Source organism: Sinohyriopsis cumingii, chromosome 2, assembly GCF_028554795.1.
Source record: "Sinohyriopsis cumingii isolate HCF-2022 chromosome 2, ASM2855479v2, whole genome shotgun sequence".
Lineage (NCBI taxonomy): Eukaryota > Metazoa > Mollusca > Bivalvia > Unionida > Unionidae > Sinohyriopsis > Sinohyriopsis cumingii.
Genome location: NC_142962.1, coordinates 163,122,674 through 163,141,123, shown reverse-complemented (window position 1 = coordinate 163,141,123; position 18,450 = coordinate 163,122,674). Strand labels below are relative to the sequence as shown.

Below are 18,450 nucleotides of genomic sequence, written 5' to 3'. Positions count from 1 at the left end.
TACTGGCTTCAGCTCTGTCCGTGTATCCAGTCAGCAGCAGATATTGGAAACATCAGAGGCATGTACGATGGCATAAAGAAAGCAATGGGTCGCACAAAGAAACTGACAACACCACTGAAGTCTGCCACAGGCGATACCATCCACAACAAGGGCAAGCAGATGGAGCGTTGGGTGGAATACTACTCCGAACTGTACTCCAAAGAGAACCACGTGACCAATGATGCCCTGAACGCCTTTGAAAACCCCTCTCTCATGGCCGAACTGGACGAGAAACCTACTGTAAACGAACTAAAGAAGGCCTTAGAGAAACTGTCCCTAGGTAAAGCCCCAGGGAAGGATGGCATCAGAGCAGAATTCATCAAGTGCGGATGTAGCTTGCTGCTCACACACCTGCACGACCTCCTCTGCCAGTGCTGGGACGAGGGTGCAGTGCCTCAGGATATGAGAGATGTTAACATCACAACCCTGTACAAGAACAAGGGCGACAGAAGCGACTGCAACAACTACAGGGGCATATCACTTCTAAGCATCGTGGGTAAAGTTTTCGCACGCGTCATCCTGAACAGACTGCAGACGCTCGCTAACAGAGTTTACCCAGAGTCGCAGTGCGGGTTCCACTCAGAGAGGTCCACAATTGACATGATCTTCTCTGTCAGCCAACTGCAGGAAAAATGCAGAAAACAACACAGACCCCTTTTCCTGGCCTTTATAGACCTCGCCAAGGCATTCGATCTGGTCAGCAGAGACGGGCTCTTCACAATCCTGGCGAAAATTGGTTGCCCTCCAAAACTGCAAAGCATGATCCAGTCCTTCCACGATGAATTGAGAGGCTCAGTGCAGTACGATGGCTCAACATTCGACCCCTTTGACATCCGAGTGGAGTTAAACAGGGCTGTGTCCTTGCTCCCACGGTCTTCGGCATCTTCTTCGCAGTCCTGCTCAAGCACGCCTTTCGGACGTCCACAGAAGGGATTTACCTGCACACGCGATCAGACGGCAGACTGTTCAAGCTGGCTAGACTGAAGGCAAAGAGCAAAGTACGTGAAGTAACCATCAGGGACATGCTCTTCGCAGACGATGCTGCTGTAGCCACCCACACAGAAGCTGAGCTTCAGCGCCTGATGGCCCGCTTCGCTAAAGCATGCGGTGAGTTTGGGTTAACCATAAGCCTAAAGAAAACAAACGTGATGATTCAGGACGCGAACCCCCCAAGCATCATCATCAACAACTACGAACTTGAGGTGGTGAGTCAGTTCATGTACATCGGCTCTACCATCACCAACAACCTCTCGCTCGATGCTGAGCTCAACAAGCGGATCGGAAAGGCATCAACAACTCTCTCCAGGTTGTCGCAGAGAGTGTGTACGCCAGTGAAACATGGACTCTGTACGCCCCACAAGAGAAAAGACTGAGCGCCTTTCACATGCGATGACTCCGACGCATACTCGGGATCACCTGGAGCGATCGAGTAACAAACAACGAGGTGCTCGAGCGTGCCAAGATTCCCAGCATGATCACACTCCTCCGCCAACGTCGCATCAGATGGCTGGGCCATGTACGTCGGATGGATGATGGACGGATCCTCAAAGACATTCTTTATTCGGAACTCGCCTCTTGCAAAAGGTCAATCGGACGGCCACATCTCCGCTTCAATGATGTCTGCAAGCACGACATGTAAGCCCTTGATATCGATGTCAACACCTGGGAAGAGCTCGCTCTAGAGAGATCAAGCACGCGACTTACTCTGATCACTGGTCTGAAAGCCGGAGAGGACAAGCAACGCTTGCTAGCTGATGAAAGGCGATCACAGAGGAAGAAGAAACAGCTCCAACCAACACCAGACCCAACCTTCAAGTGCAGCAAGTGCAGCAGGGACTGCCACTGCCGCATTGGACTACTTAGCCACAGCAGACGCTGCACATCCACCAACCGGGACATCTCTCATGGGCGCAGTTCCATCGTCTCTCGAGACTAACGGATTCCAACAATGTTGAATGGAATAGATGTGCATTTCAGACTAAATAGAATTAATACCGTTTTCCACCTGTTGGCTATTGCCATCACCAAACAAGTGAGACTGTTAATAAGAAGCCTAACCTAGAGTAGGAAACGAGATTCTGACAAGAACGACAGCTATGTATCCCATACGATTGGTGGGATTCAAAAGGTTTGCCACTGCGGCTGGACTCTGATCACAAATCGAAAATCATCTGTTCCAGGAAGAGTTTAAAAAATTTTGTTCACAATGTTTTGCATATTTATAATTTCTGTAAATATTATTCATGACTATAAATTATAGTGATTATCTTTAGTTGAAATTTTTTTTACGTGCATAGGTTCTATTTAAGATATTAATACCGTAAGATCTATTAATAGATGTGTATGTAAATGTTTACAGTTATTAATAATAAACTATTCATAATGTTGACAAATTTGGAACTGTTTACCACTGGACAGGTCGGTCATTTGGGTTATTGGAAGAATGAAGTTACTTCTCATTGCATGCGGTAGGTCACATGAATAGGCATTTTTAAATTTTAGATGGAATAGTAAGATTTGTCACGTGGGTATTTTGCGAAGTATAGTCGTAATAGACTCTTCAATATGTATATAAGGAGAGAAATGAGCAATCAAATTCAGTCCTATTTTGGATTTCTTCCTCTTTCGATTTCTTGTTTCACATGTTCAAACCAGTCTGCAGATGTGTTTAGGGTCCTAACAATAAATATCGTCAGCAATGCTGCCTTTAATGTCAAATCTCCTTCCACTTCCTTTACTACAATGACTCTAAGATATAAGTCACGCGAGGAATCCTGACGTTGTGAACCCCTTTAACTTAACTGTACGCGCACAATTTACATGAGATAGTCTTTCAGAGGAAGTAATCCATAAGATTCAAATTTTTCCACACTTATGTCGTTGGGAAAATAAACAGCTACTTAGTGGGTTTCTGATGAATGACTGTCGTCTGCGCTAATAACATAAGCTTTAACTTCTTTAGGCTTCGATGTGGAACTTCGTCGTTAGCACATATCACTGATTCCAAGGTATTGATAAGCCGCCACTTGATTCTAAGGTCATCCGTTCAACTCCATTTACTTGCAGATTGATTGTCAAGAGCATTGATGAACGAGTTTGTCTCTGTGCTCTGTTACAAGAGAGTTTCGGTGTGTTTTGCATCCAGTCAGTGGAGGTAAGGAACGGTACAACAAATCTGTATGCCACTTTTTCAAAATTTTGATTTCTTAGATGAGGGTCGATGAATCTTAGAGATACTGTTCAAACTTGTCTTCAGAACTCATCATCATATATTTGTAGTGTTGTTTCTGACTAGTATGATTAATCTGACATCTATAGATGTTCCATTGCTAGACTTGTAATATTTTTCAAGCAAGTCACGAGTAAATCAGGAAACTAAACGTTCGTTTGTTCTGGTCATCATGACATCGCGGCTGTAGTTTTGTCTTCTTCACTCGTGGTTTGTGACTGCTATTGTTTCTGGTATGGGTAGGAAATATTCTCATCGCCTATTTCTGTAGATCAGTGTTCCATCTTTTCTTTTTGGTTAGTAGTTTACAATCGCTTCTCTCAAGTTGTACATTACCGGAGTAATGTTAAATTCTGCACACTAGATGACGTTCAGGGCAACGGCAAATTGAAGTTCCATACACATGTGTCCGAGTTTTATAATGTGTAAATGTCCCTCATCTCGGTCTTGGTCTATAGCGAAATCAAATCCCCACAAATCACACATCCTCTATAATTGTCGTGCATACACCGTGGCTGGTGTTGGTACCGAACTGCTCCATGATTTCAAGTAGGGTCAAATAAGATCTAAAGTAATTATTCTAGGCAAAGTTATGTTCGAAAAGGGTCTGATGCACAACATCTGGCCATGTTGAGCGATTTTTATCTTGGTCACGTTTAAGTGTTGAAACTAGATACTAATTAGATTGATGATCCCGTTAAGAACTACATTGCCGGCGCCGCCAGCAAGCAAAGGTTTAGGTCAGATTCTAGCGGCACGCTTTTAACTTCCACTCGTCAAAGAGGATACTTGTAACTTCCACTCGTCAAAGAGGATGCTTGTAGCTTCTACTCGTCAAAGAGGATACTTGTAACTTCCACTCGTCAAAGAGGATACTTGTAACTTCCACTCGTCAAAGAGGATGCTTGTAGCTTCTACTCGTCAAAGAGGATACTTGTAACTTCCACTCGTCAAAGAGGATACTTGTAACTTCCACTCGTCAAAGAGGATACATGTAGCTCCCACTCGTCAAAGAGGAAACTTGTAGCTTCCACTCGTCAAAGAGGAAACTTGTAGCTTCCACTCGTCAAAGAGGAAACTTGTAGCTTCCACTCGTCAAAGAGGATACTTGGTTGCAGTTTTGTTATGAGTTGAACTAATGTCGTTTCCCACTTTCGGTCAAAATTTCACACGCAGCACGTAAAGTCTGGCTTCTTCGATGATGGTTTTGTACCTGTTAGCATGGCGATCCAATCGGACACTGCTGCTTAGATTCAGTCTCAAGCGTATATCCACTCCATTTGACTTATCTTGCAAACACTTGTCAACATGCAAACGACCCATCATTTATGTATTGCGTCCTTGTTTGATACTTATTTGGCGGTCGATAAATGCAACGCTATAATCTCATCGTCTGAACCAACTATATGTCATCAAGCGTGTCCAAGATGTCAGATATCCATACCACAAAGTCATCCAGATGTGTGTTCTTGGCTACTTTTTCGTACGTGAATATTTGTTCCCGGTATACTCGATAAAGATACGTATCCCATGCTGCTGCTCAAGGTGTTGATAATTTTTGGGTGCTTTTTGAATGATTTGTGTTCGCATTGGAGCCTTCAATTTGTCCAGTGCTGACATTATCGAGAAGAAAGTTTCTTGGGATGATGACAAGTGGGAACTACCTGGTGACTTCTTTGTTGCAGGAGCAAAAACACAGAAGTGAATGTTTTCACACGCGTTATCCCATTTCATACTGGAAATCGTCTATATAGATTATCGGCACGTCATATTAGCTAGGCTCTAGGTACTACTGGTGTTTTCCAAGGATTACATCGTAGCAATTCTTGTTTAGCCAAATCCAGTAAACTCTGTAACATATATGTTCTCTTTCGTATTTGTCTACGCCACTTTTTTGTCCGCAGCAGCAGTGCTTCAACAGTAAAAGAAGACAGCAACATAGACGTAGACGTTCCTTTAGAAATGGGTTTCCATTTTATCATCAAATTAGGTAACACTGCTCTTAAATCAAGTGATTTAGGCACCATCATGAGCGAAGAAGAAGCGGCAGGAGAAATCGTCACCAAGTGGCGCGCTTTTCTTAGATACGTGCGCGTCTTAGTGGCTGTATATCACTTTCTTGCAGATGTTTCGTCTTGTTAGGACTTTTCTTGGGGATTGTTTTCTTCTTCTTAGAGTGAGAACTTGCTGCACCACCACCACAACTGCATTTCTTATTTGTCTCCCATCATTTTGGGGAGTGACCAAAACAGTGTAATTTCCATTACCAAGAGTCGATGACTGCATTGACAAAATTGGAAATACAAAATATGTCACCAAGAGTGATCTTTTGAAATAATTTTGGCAAGTTCCGCTTAAAGAAAGGACAAAGGAAATTTCGGTTTCGTACCTCCAGATGGATTTCGTTGATATAAAGTGATGCCTTTTTGGATGAAAGGTTCACCGTGTATTTGCTACCGTTTAACGAACATGATTATATCTGGTCTCGATACTTGTGATGCTTATATCCATGATGCCAAGATGTACGACCCCTGGAAAGACGACTTTGAAATCATTCAGAAATTCTTTGATAGACTCAGTGATGCAAGTTTGACAATTAATTTAGGCAAAGGTTTTTGTGTGTGTGTGTGTGTGCTTGTCGTACATTCTAGGACACATTGTGGGACACAGTCAAGTTAAACCTGTATAAATTAAGGTCTAAGCTATCTTTGAATTTCCCGTGCCTATAAAAAAAAAGCAGTTGACGAGATTATTGGGCACGGCTGGATATTATCGAAAAGTTTGTTCCAATTTTTCCATAATTGCTGAATTCCTGACCAATTGTTTGAGTTAGAAAACCATGTTTCTCAAAGGCCATACATAAGAGTGCACCTGTTCTTTCAGCTCCATATTTCAGTAAATTATTTAAACTGTCTGTTTATACAAGGAATGTTGTAGTTGTAGAAGTATTGATTAAAAGATTCAAGGCGAGACAAATAGTGCTATATATGAGAGAGAGAGAGAGAGAGAGAGAGAGAGAGAGAGGGAGAGAGACGAATACACTATCGATACGATTTGCATTCTAACATAGTTGCACCTGCATATACGGGTAAAGTTTAGATTACTTTAGTTTCTGAGTAGTAATCCCAACTGCATATAATTGTAAATATTTCTAAAGAATGGATCGACATGGCTAACTCCTTACTTATACAGAAGTATGAATTTTATCATCTGCCACATGTGCAATATGAAATTGTGAAATAGCGACTAGATATATTCAATCGGCAAGAATCTATCATTAAGTACTACACTAATAGACAATTCACGTACCACACAGTAAGGTTGATAAAGGTCACAAGTTTCTCTCTCAATGACTGTTTTGTTAAATTCCACACATCCCAAGCTGTTTTGGCATTTCCAGCATTCAAGAATCTCGGCCTTAACTTTTGGGTTCAGTGATCCCCTGCCTGAAAATATAGGATATAAATATGTTTACCATTTTCACCAGTGTTACTACTATTGTCAACGCTACCACCAGCACCGATAATATCAAAGTCGCAGTCACCGTTGAGGGCGGTTTTTCTTATCTTCTTACTATTCCAACTCCGGAGCACTGCTATCGCCGCAACCACGTGTGATTTCAACACCACATAAACTACAGCAATATTAAAACTGCCACCACCATTGCCACAAGTGAAGGAAACGTCGCAGCAACGTCTGGATTAGTATTAGTTGTTGTAGTATAAACATCAATATTAGTTGTTGCAGCCATTGATTTGGTAATATATGTAAAATGAATGTTTTGAAATCAGCCCCACCCACCGACTAAAGTTGTAATACAGGAGATGGGGTAAACCTCTCCACATGTGGCAGAACACAAACACTCAAGAGCCTACAATATGTACTGTCCTTTGACATTCATTATGCGAATTTTATTTTCCGTACAGAATGGTGAGAATGTTCGTTTCTAAAATCGTGTGTCTGGTTAATACTTACATGACTGTGATTAGTTCCAATGTTATTTTAAGCATTAATGTCACATGTATGTGATGTTGCTGCACGTGTGACAAATGAAAGAAACTTTTACCAGCTACGTTCTGTTTCTGAGTGAATAAAGTCCACATGCTATAAAATGTACACATAATGTTTTAATTTTTAGCACTATCGCATATACGGAATGTTTCCTTGATGTTTACTATGCATGAAATTATTTCAATTAACCTCACTAATTATTATGTACACACATACGTCCTTATTTCTGAGATCAGCGGGTTCGTTTTACTACCTATACGTCAAAGCGCGTAGTAGTAAAGTGAGTGTGCGAGAACTCTTTTTACTTGTAAAAGATTAGCGTCATCGGCGTAGCATTCCGTCCACTGAACATACATTTCGGCGAATTGCTGTAGAGAGTGCTTGATATCTACCAGTGAATATAACGCTCTGTTAGCACTTTATGCTGCGGACAGTTCTTGCTATTTGGATAGAGATGAGCTCCCTATTCTGGCCAGTAATTGTTCCAAAGCATAGGGTTGAGCTCAACGCTCCGGTCATGCCTGACTTTGTAGATCGTCAGGACAAAGCAGACGCGGCTGTTAAATATTACCACTACACCACAATGCCTGAGAATAACAAGTTCCAAGCCGACGCAATGGCTATTTCTTGATGATATGTAGCCTAAAGCACATGACGTTATCAGCAGGAAGCGCAGAAACCTTGGAATCCTGATGCCAAGCCGGTATCAAAGAAGAGGACTACCAGCACGCTTTGACAGGTTGTCGGCATTCCGTTGTCTAGATCCGAGAGATTACTACGCCTTTTACCTAAATATCTATGTCTTCCGGCATCGCAGACATCTTTGAGGTATTTCGGTTGTCACGACTCTAGATCTTAAATTATGTAGTAGAAAGAAGCGAAACCATCAAATTTAGTAGAAAATAATATATTTCGCTAAGTGACAAATGGAAAATTTAAGAGATCCATTATTGTGAGCTATATTCCCAAAGTTCCCAAATGTATAGAATGCACCGAAGGAATTCTGCTAGGCATACGTGGCATTGACGTTGAACTTTCAGCCTCAGCAAAAGCCATGCACAAAGACGGCGGCATCCTACCCCATATGCCTCTCTATCCCGGAATTCATAGAGGCCAGCAAGGCAGACGACTTCAACGCGAATGAGATAGCTAATAGTTTTGCAACAAGGGAGTCTTTAATCCAACCACAAGGTGCCGCAGTGGCGTAGACAGAAACAAAACCAAAAATCTGCTAGCCTCTTCCTGTCTTAACGCCGTGAAAGGTTCTCTCCAACTTTAAACTTTCGCGGCTGTTCAGGATCCTAAATGACTTCTCCGACGCGCCTACCAGGATTCAGCGGGCACAAAGCTGGCATCGTCAGTGTCGACACATGAGAGAACCACGGAGCACCTTAAATCCTATGACCTTTCCTCACCTGCTGCACTAATTTCATAAAGTCGCAGATGGAGGAAACGGGACCTACAGCCAAAACCGATGACTTATACCATTAGCCCGGTTCAAAAATGACCGATGGACAAGTTTGCGGCCACTTCTTCATCGGGGTTTTTAACGCGATTTAACACAATCAGCCGCCTGAAACAATTTTGGAGGTTCTGGCCAAAGCCGGATGGCTCTTCTTCGAGACCCATAATGACCTCCCTGCTTTCAGCAACCGCATTACTAGCACAGACCCAGACGACGACGTGTTCTCATATGTTAACGTCAGTCTTAAACACATGTGTGGACGTCTCCACGCACCTAACCATACCAACCATCGTCGCAGCTGGCAACGTTGCGGTCTTCGTCGCTGATGGCTCATTCGGCGACGTTGACAAGCCTGATAGCCTTAGTTACTGATATTGTCTGAGGTTCTGTTGTTACCCTTGCCTATCCCACCCAGCCACAAAATGCTACCTCAAATAATATGCCCTCGGCGACGACACGCTCAGGGTTCGATAGGCCAGCGACATCATAACCAACATTCTGAACATGAACCATGGCAATATCGTCTTAGTGGCAGACCCAGTCAGAGCCCCAAGACGCGGCTACAAATGCACACTCACATAGCCGCTGGGTTATAAACATCATTGGTTGGCATGATACCCCCGAATCATATGATGGCAGAGAAGTCTACGATGTTACAGCAGGTTTTGAGATCAGCGACCGACACCACGCTTTCGTACGTCTCTGCGTCTCTCTAAGCTGACACACAGATCCAGCAAAAATTACCGCACGGTTTGCATATATGTCAAGTCTACGTAAATGGTAAAACTTTTTCACAAACTCTATAAAATTCCATTTATAAGCACAAACTGGAAGATCAACTATAGTCACCCGACGCTTTAAGTACATAGGAAATCAAGCTTTCTAGTAGCTGCATCAATATGGCGACAGTCATTGCTGAGTCTCAAAACTGTGCATTATGAAGGCAATTGTGACAAACACGAGTGTTTACACAAGAAGCAAGTCATGGAAGGTCTCAATTGCTCAATGCAAAAACTAATTTTATGTCAGCTAATACCGTTCATGGGGACCAGTCATCTTTTTACGTACTGGAGGGTCACTTACATCATCACCCGCTAGCCCCATTGTGCACACCCGATGATAGGGATTATGAATCTTCTCTCAAAACTGCACACATCATGATATTTCATGGTATGATCTAGACTCGTGACCTGAGGATATGAATGATACGCAAATATCACCGATTCCCAGGCAAGAACGAAGAGCCTTGTTGGGTACATTCTTTAATGAGTGGGCGTATATGCGGGTAAGCTCGTACACGTTACAGAGAATATGATATATTGCACTATTCTAAAATGTCTGGTACAGTTATTACCAAAATGTTCCCATGAAGTTTTAATTATCAGACGAAATGCATCAAAATTCAGTGCATAATGCAAATATACCAAGGATTATTACAATCTTTAGCTTTTTATTCATGGAGAACAACCCATTATTACAGAAAAAAATATTAAATGAGTGGGTCACATGCAAAAACAAATGGCCGGGTCATATGCAATAACAAATGGATAGAAACTGTCCCCACACATTCAAATGGCTCCCTTAATGGTGTTAAAACAACACAACCTAAATCATCCGTACACAGTTGTAAGAGTGCCTTGATCTCAGTGGAACATGCTTATCAACCCGTACCTGACCATTTTCAAAATCAGGAAACTCGGAGCAACGTTTTACAACAATCTAAACACCAGTTGAATTCAGATCAGTAGTATAACCTACAAGGACTATGCAAACCTCTAGCTTCGACCCGAGCATGTGTCAGTATGGATTTCATACATTTAAAATGTGCTTGTTTTACCCTTGGCGATGAGACGTATGAGCCCATCGCTCCCAACAAATGCGACAAATCAGGTGTGTCAAATATGTTTAAGGTGCAAAGCTTGTTGGTTTCCTTCATAAACCTCTATACTGACTCCGTGTATATATGTCCTCAGAGAATCACGTAACCTCTATACTTACTATATATGTACATGCCTTCAGAGAGTCACATTAGGCACGATCGTTAAATGATAGAGATCCTTGATGACTTGTACGGTCATTTCTTGGAAGAAGGGTCTTTCATTCTTTCCAGAGACACGAATTCAGGTTTAATAAACTGCTTTAGACGTAATGCCCGGCAAAATCTGTTGTAATTTCTAAATAATAATTAAGCAAGAAATATGCAGCGCAGTTTATGCTATAAAAAGAAAAAAAAGCCTTATGATTTTTTCGACATGAACGCCTCATGAATGGTGATCCTTAACTACATAACACACTCTTTAATTGTTCAACTTGATATTGAAATATGCGTATATACAGATACATGGAAGAAAAACCTTACTGTTACCTATTTGCAAAGGATATAAGAGAAAAAAAACCTGATAACGGTAGATATTGGCCAATCTCACTGGTAACGTTGCTGTAAAAATTATTTGAGAAAAGTTCTCAGAAAATATGTCAATTCTTGATGACAAACGCCGTATCACATGATTCGCTTCAGTAAGGCATATGAAAGAATCTAAGCTGCCTCCAGAACTCATTCACATGCAGGAATAATTACTATTCTGTGTTATTTGCTGCCTTTATAGATACCCTCAGGATCTATCTCACTGATTGGCAAGATGCACTAGTTTTGAAAATATAAATATAGAAAATCGGGGAAGAATGGAGAAGTAGGGAAAGTGTGCTAAGTACAGTCATAGTTAGTAAATGTCGCTACGGACGGTTCAATATCAGGCAAAGAGCAAGAAAGGGATGGGGTGGGGTGGGGTGGGATAGATGAGGGTGCGTCCGGTCCTCGAACTTGTTTTGAATTCAGCGATGTCAGAACCCAGGAAAGATTTCAAGATTTCAATTAGGAAACCAAAATGAGTGACTTAGGCTTAAATTAGTCAAACTTGGACAATAAATCAGAGTGGTCTTTGTTATGAGCAAGATCCTGCCTGCCATGATGACAGAACGTGTGTAATATCATATAACCGTAGGCCTTGATAGTAATCGGAACCACCTTTTTCTCATCGAACAGCCTAAGAAAAAGTCACCTATTTGTGTGACAGAGGCACACAAATGGATAACGATTTTATTGTGCAACAGTGCTTAAAAAAGCATCACTTACCTTAATAGATGTTTAAAGTGGAGAGCCTTCTTTCCAATGAAATTCTTTCCGAGACTGAAGGATCGAAATGGTTTGCCGCAATGCTATCCTAACAAGAACCAAGCGTGAAGGAGAAGGAGTTCCGGCCAAGGATGGAACACAAGCGTCCGAGAAGATTTCTGAATAGCCGGGATCTTCTTGGTTAGATCTATCGCTCTGTAGAACCAATCGTTGATCCATAGATGGGCAATCGAAATAATCTGCGTTTCTTGCCCCTACCTTTCTTCATCATCTCGGTTTTCTGTATCGGTGAAACGAAGTTGGGCAGTTTGTGATTCCACCTGGTTGCAAAAGGATCATTGAACGCCTGCATAACTGGTAGATCTGATGAAAGAAGTCCAATGGATGGACCATTCTGTATGGATAATCTATCCTCTCACTGACAGAAAATTGGGCAAATATGATATGGATGTCTATACCGTGAGGTGCACACCAATGGCGAAATTCACAAGCCAGAATGAAGAGTTGAGGTGATTTGGTACCGTCGTATACTAAAAGACACGGGACTATCACAGAGTAGTCAGATATGATGAGCACGACCTTGTTCTGAAGACGGTCGCTTCAAAATTTAAAAGTTTTAACGATAGTTTTCATCTCCAAAAGATTGACGACGACACCAATGTGTTTCGGACTCGTCTGGTCGCTGACGATATCGAAGTCCAGGATTAGAATCGGTTCCCAGCCCTTGGAGCTTACTGTGTGCATACGGTCAGATCTGCTAATGCGTGCTTGAGTTGTATTCCTGCCGCGAGACAGCTGGTTGCTGAAGAGGTCAGGAAAGATAAATCTCGCTCGTTACGCTGTAATCGAATAACATTGAAAATGAGCGCCTTTTGGAGAGCAAGGCCATTTACAGGAGACCTGGCGGGATACGATCAGCTGGTTGTTATACATTTTTATGAAAATGAACAAAGCAAGGTCGATGGTCCAGACCACCCAATGGCAGGGAAGACTTTCCAAGTTCATTTGGGTGAGAAATTCCTTACCAAGATGAACTATCGTTTCGTAAAGGCTGGAGATTTGCCAATTTATCAGAAAACCCACATGCCGTTTAAGGAAAATGAGATGGCTCCTTTCTTCGACTAGAATAGAACTTGCTATGTGTTTTTGGAGAAGGTTGTTCAAATAGGTCGCCGAGGAGGTTGATACTGTGGTAGGAAACAGGGAGTCGACGAAGTTTAATACATTCGTAAAGGCCCAAGGAGTGATGCTTAAGTCGAAATGGAAAGAACGAAACAAATAAAAAGTCCCTCGGTACGCGAACCATATGAATATCCGTGAAGATGGACGCATGGTTGGATGGGAACGTGGAAATATGCGTCTGTCAGATCGAGACTGATAGCAAATTCGAACGGACTGGTGGAGAAGTGGACTGATCTGGTAATCTCGGTCTTGAATTTTGGTGGATTGATAAACTGATTTCAATAACTGAGATCCATGATTGGTCTGAGTTTGCGGTTGGTCTTCCTGAGCTTTGAGTAAAACACCGAAGATTGTGGATTTTGAACAATCTTCAACGCCCACTTTTCGATAAGTTCCCTGATCTCTTGCCGTTAAACGGAGTTATTTGCCAAGTCCGACGATAATTACATCAAGAATGGAGAAGTCAAAATGGACGAGAGATAGCAAAACGAGATTCAAAGTCGAACTGATACAGTTTGGATCGGTTCCTTTTCTTACGGGAAAAATTCGATCTAATGTTGTTTGAAACACAAGAGTCAGACTGTAACAAGATAACCGGGTGGGATATTTCGGATTGACAACAGAACACGTTTTGACGACACAGATATATATGGTTTAATGTGGTGATTTATATGAACAGTAGATTATGAAGATGTGTGCGTATTTATATTCCAAATATTGGATTTATTTAACATAAAACGCACAGATTCAAAGATGGAAATACAAATACGAATAAATTAGTTCAGTAACACAAAAAAAACCAAAGGATAAATGATTCACAAATGATTCAATAATGGAAAGATGAATATAGTTCACTCAAATAGTAAACGATGTAAGCTTTTTACTCAGTAAAAATGTATTCGCTCAGGTAGCGAAATTATGTTGCTAACCACAAGAACGGATATACCATCTATCTTTCCAGTCCTGTATGATACACTGGGTCTCACTAACCCAAAATTAACAAACAGCTAATAAAATACATGTATGGAGATACACTCCGTTACCCGTGCACCATATCCGCTCCACAGCTCCTACGAATCAAGTTCACAACTGCTACAATCTCCGGACCCTCGGAATACGATGATCACTCGGAACATTAGACCCTCCGGACACTCCAAATATTAGACCCTCCGGACACCCTGGTCCTTTGACGGCTCTACAGCTGGGTCACCTTAGTCACTCTTGACATTAGACACTCCGGACACTAAACATTAGACACTCCGGCACCTTAAACGCTCCCGACAAACGGACGTTTCTACACTCAGACAACACCGGACACCCCGGATATTCCTACCCTCAGACAACACCGGACACCCCGAATATTCCAACCCTCAGACAGCTGAAAATATACCCGATACAGTGTACTAAACTTGATACAGACATAATAACGTAAGGACGTCATACATGGTAAGTTATAAAGATTATATTATTATGGCAATTACAAAATGGCAGGTTCAATAGTAAACCTTACGCTGCTCGATAAGACTATAGTAAACAATTCTTTAAAAAAATGTAGCTTTACATTACCAATATAAATCCTGTACTACGTTGCGACAAGAATAAAAAAATGCACGCATTATGCTGTATAAAGAAAACTATATAACAAACATGCAAAGGAAAATATGGTAATACACTAATTATCACTAAAAACCGAAAAATTACCTACCCCTACAGCTGGAGTTGTGCAAATCCTTTAAGCAGGCGGCTTGCTGACAAAACCATTAGTATTGTAAAGACCCTTTACATGCAGTAAAGTATTTATACGTTTAGACTTTTCGTTTTGCCGTATCGAAAGCACCTTGTACGTGTGGCATAGGACGAATCGTACTCACGATTTCGAAATACAATAGACCGTATACATAATCACTCTCGGGTATCGTTGTACAGAGAAAAAACGAAACCCGAGTACATGTATTTAATGGATAACATTTACACCATTCCGTGACACAGACACCTACCGGGAAGTTGTTTGCGTGCGGTCAGGCACACCTGTCAACGGCGAGAGAGTTGATGCTTGGTGGTAAAGAAATTTGGTTTTCTACCCCTAAGAGTTGACTGCCTCCTAGACTGATCACCAATTGTTTTTCCGCTGATAGGTTTGGATCGGTCCTATTTCTTCGGTTGAGAAGTGAACGATCCCGTATCCTCTCATTTACTATCATCCAGTCTTTGAGGGAGATTGGGAGATAATGTATAATGTAATTTTTGTATAAAGAGATGGAGAGGCATTTCTTGGGATTCCGTATATCTTGCTACTAAACAGCTGAGGTGGTCCGACCGGAATGGTTCGCGAGGTCAGTTCATGATGAAGATTTAAGCGAGATAAAACATAAGCACGCGTCCCTTCGCACAAGATCCAACTTAGCGGAAGCTGTCAAATTATTCGCCATTACATGTTGGGCCGCCCGGTTGGTCACTTTGGATAATCTAACCGTTGACTCCGGGGCTTGGTCATTTGTAGCCTTGTCCGGCAGCGACACCAAATCCAGCAATGTAGTCATGGCTACAATGTTGCGAACGAGCATCATGGTGGCAGGCATAATACTTCTACCCTCTTATAATAAGTAGGCGAAGTCAGTTTTGTTTGATGCTGGTAGATCTGTAGAAAAGGCGTTTAAATAAGTTCTATAACAGCGATATATAATGGACGCTCAGGCTCAGAAAAAGGTTTAGAAATTGTATGTATCTGACGTTATACACGTGGCACACGCTGGCGTTGAATTCTTCGTCGTCATTGTTATGTTCCGAAAAAATAAAGGAATAACTTAATAAATAAAAATAAATAAATAAATAAATAATAATAATAATTAGACACTCGCTATGCTGGAGATGCATTAAAAAATAGAAAGAGTGCGCCAATGCGAACTACAAACACATTTTTTCTATTACAATGTAGCCGTGAAAACCACGAGGTCAGATAACGCAAAGGCTAAGTCCACGTAGGTAAGAAAATTCTCATAAAAATGGTCGAAATTTAAAATTAAGTATACCACCTGAAGAATGGATATAGTAAGTCTGAAAAAGAAATGGAATCGAATTTGGGTGAATACCATGCAAAATCCGCCTGGTTTTCAGCAGGCAAAGTGAACTACGTCTGTCAGTTCATAGCGAAACTGCATAGCCCTCCCTCATTTATATTTTATATTTTAAGAATACATACAGGAAAATCATTTGAAGTTACAGGATTTGAATTCATGTACTGCACGTATTGTTAAATATACACATTCATAATGTCTGGGGAATATACACTTCAGATACTCCCATCCCCAAATTTATAATTTCTGCTAAAAGATATGGGTATTAAAGCCATCATTTGATGTGTATATCTTCCATGTGGGTATTAAAGCCATCATTTGATGTGTATAGCTTCCATGTGGGTATTAAAGCCATCATTTGATGTGTATAGCTTCCATGTGGGTGTTAAAGCCATCATTTGATGTGTATATCTTCCATGTGGGTATTAAAACCATCTTGTAATGTGTATAGCTTCCATGTGGGTGTTAAAGCCATCTTGTAATGTGTTTAGCTTCCACGTGGGTATTAAAGCCATCTTGTAATGTGTATAGCTTCCGTGTGGTGCTAAAGCCATCTTGTACTGTGTATAGCTTCCATGTGGGTATTAAAGCCATCTTGTAATGTGTATAGCTTCCACGTGGGTATTAAAGCCATCTTGTACTTGGTATAGGTTCCGTGTGGTGCTAAAGCCATCTTGTACTTTGTATAGGTTCCGTGTGGTGCTAAAGCCATCTTGTACTGTGTATAGCTTCCACGTGGGTATTAAAGCCATCTTGTAATGTGTATAGCGTCCATGTGGGTATTAAAGCCATCTTGTACTGTGTATAGCTTCTATGTGGGTATTAAAGCCATGTTTTAATGTTTCCCGCTGTCCAAAATGTTGGTTAGCAGTATTCCAGCCTACTTTAGTATGTGCTTACATCATCTATATTACCAAAGCAAATTGTTAACGACTTTCACTAGTACGTGTTTAAAATTTTGGACCTGATTACACGTCGAACACAACAGCAGTAACAACGAGACACAGTTACTAAAGGTTTTTGGAATATGCCTTAAAACTGGAGTGATGAAATACAACTTGATAAATTTGAGCTTTGTTTATAGCATTTTCTCGTCCTTGCATCATGATCATATTTCATAGCAATGACGACTAAATGTTTTGTCAAAAGCAAAACTTCTCAAACCAACTGCTACCGAAAGTTTTGGGTATATGCGACTTCATTTTAGAAAGAAAGCCTCCATCTTTAATTGACCCAAACTGTAATAATGAACGTAGTTGAGACTGATGTACCTCTTTTCAACATTTGCATGTATTTTTGAATTATTGATATCAGCGTCTGTTTTTGCATGTATTTTAGAATTTTTGATATCCATGTCTGTGTTTGCATGTATTGTATAATTGCTGATACCACATTTGATCTTTCTTCATCTGTATTAATTTAATATGTATCATCCACGTTCAGGAGTGTTTAATTATCAATGAAAAACTTATTTTTGTATGTTCTATTCTTGTTAACTTTCTGGAATATTTATCGTAATTAACAATGCAAAAACTGATTTTTTTCTGTTCTGTTCTTGCTAACTTTCTGGAATATTTATCATATTTAATAATGCAAATACTGATTTTTTTCTATTCTATTCTTGTTAACTTTCTGGAATATTTATCGTAATTAATAATGCAAATACTGATTTTTTTCTGTTCTATTCTTGTTAACTTTCCGTACGGGATGGAATAAGACGCTTCCGCCCCCACGAGTCTCCCAACTATGGATAAAATATCGTGATGATAGCACAGGATCACTGGGTGGAAGTATGAAGTCAACAGCCAGGGCGGAATGGCTCTAAGATTAGCTCAACGACCATGTGCTCAGGGCTAGGGTGTCCCACAATATGTCAGTGGACTTCGGCTGGGGTCATCCAGTCTGGATAGGGATGGGCTCCGCCAGGCTGTATCTTGTCCTTTACACACTACATGAAGACACCTAACAATTCTTGTTCACAAGGGCATTGTGAACAGCATTATGGGTCGCTGCCCAGTCTCAAGCAGGCTCATTACCCTCAGCATGAGGGCGACTCTCTTCAATATCACAATCATACAGGCATATGCACCCACATCTAACAATGATGACAGCGACCTGGAGAATTTTTACAACCAAGTGCAAGATGTCGTTGACAGCTCACCCATGACGGACATTCTGTTTGTCCAAGGAGACTGGTATGCAAAATTGGTTGTTGATTCACAGATAAACTGGCAAAGCACATGTGGACCCTTCTGCAATGCAGAAACAAATGAAAGAGCTCAGGCTCTTGGAGTTGTATGCCTACAACACTATTGTT

General features: G+C 41.2%; 1 protein-coding gene across 1 annotated transcript in view; it reads right to left on the bottom strand.

Annotated features, from left to right (window-relative positions):
* The window catches only part of LOC149806230 (uncharacterized), a 107,344-nt gene that overhangs the window by 22,728 nt on the left and 66,166 nt on the right, over positions 1–18,450 (bottom strand). The window contains exon 2 of the mRNA XM_089937523.1: positions 6,578–6,714. Coding sequence (XP_089793649.1) covers positions 6,578–6,714 — 137 coding nt within the window. The remainder of the gene's footprint in view (positions 1–6,577; positions 6,715–18,450) is intronic.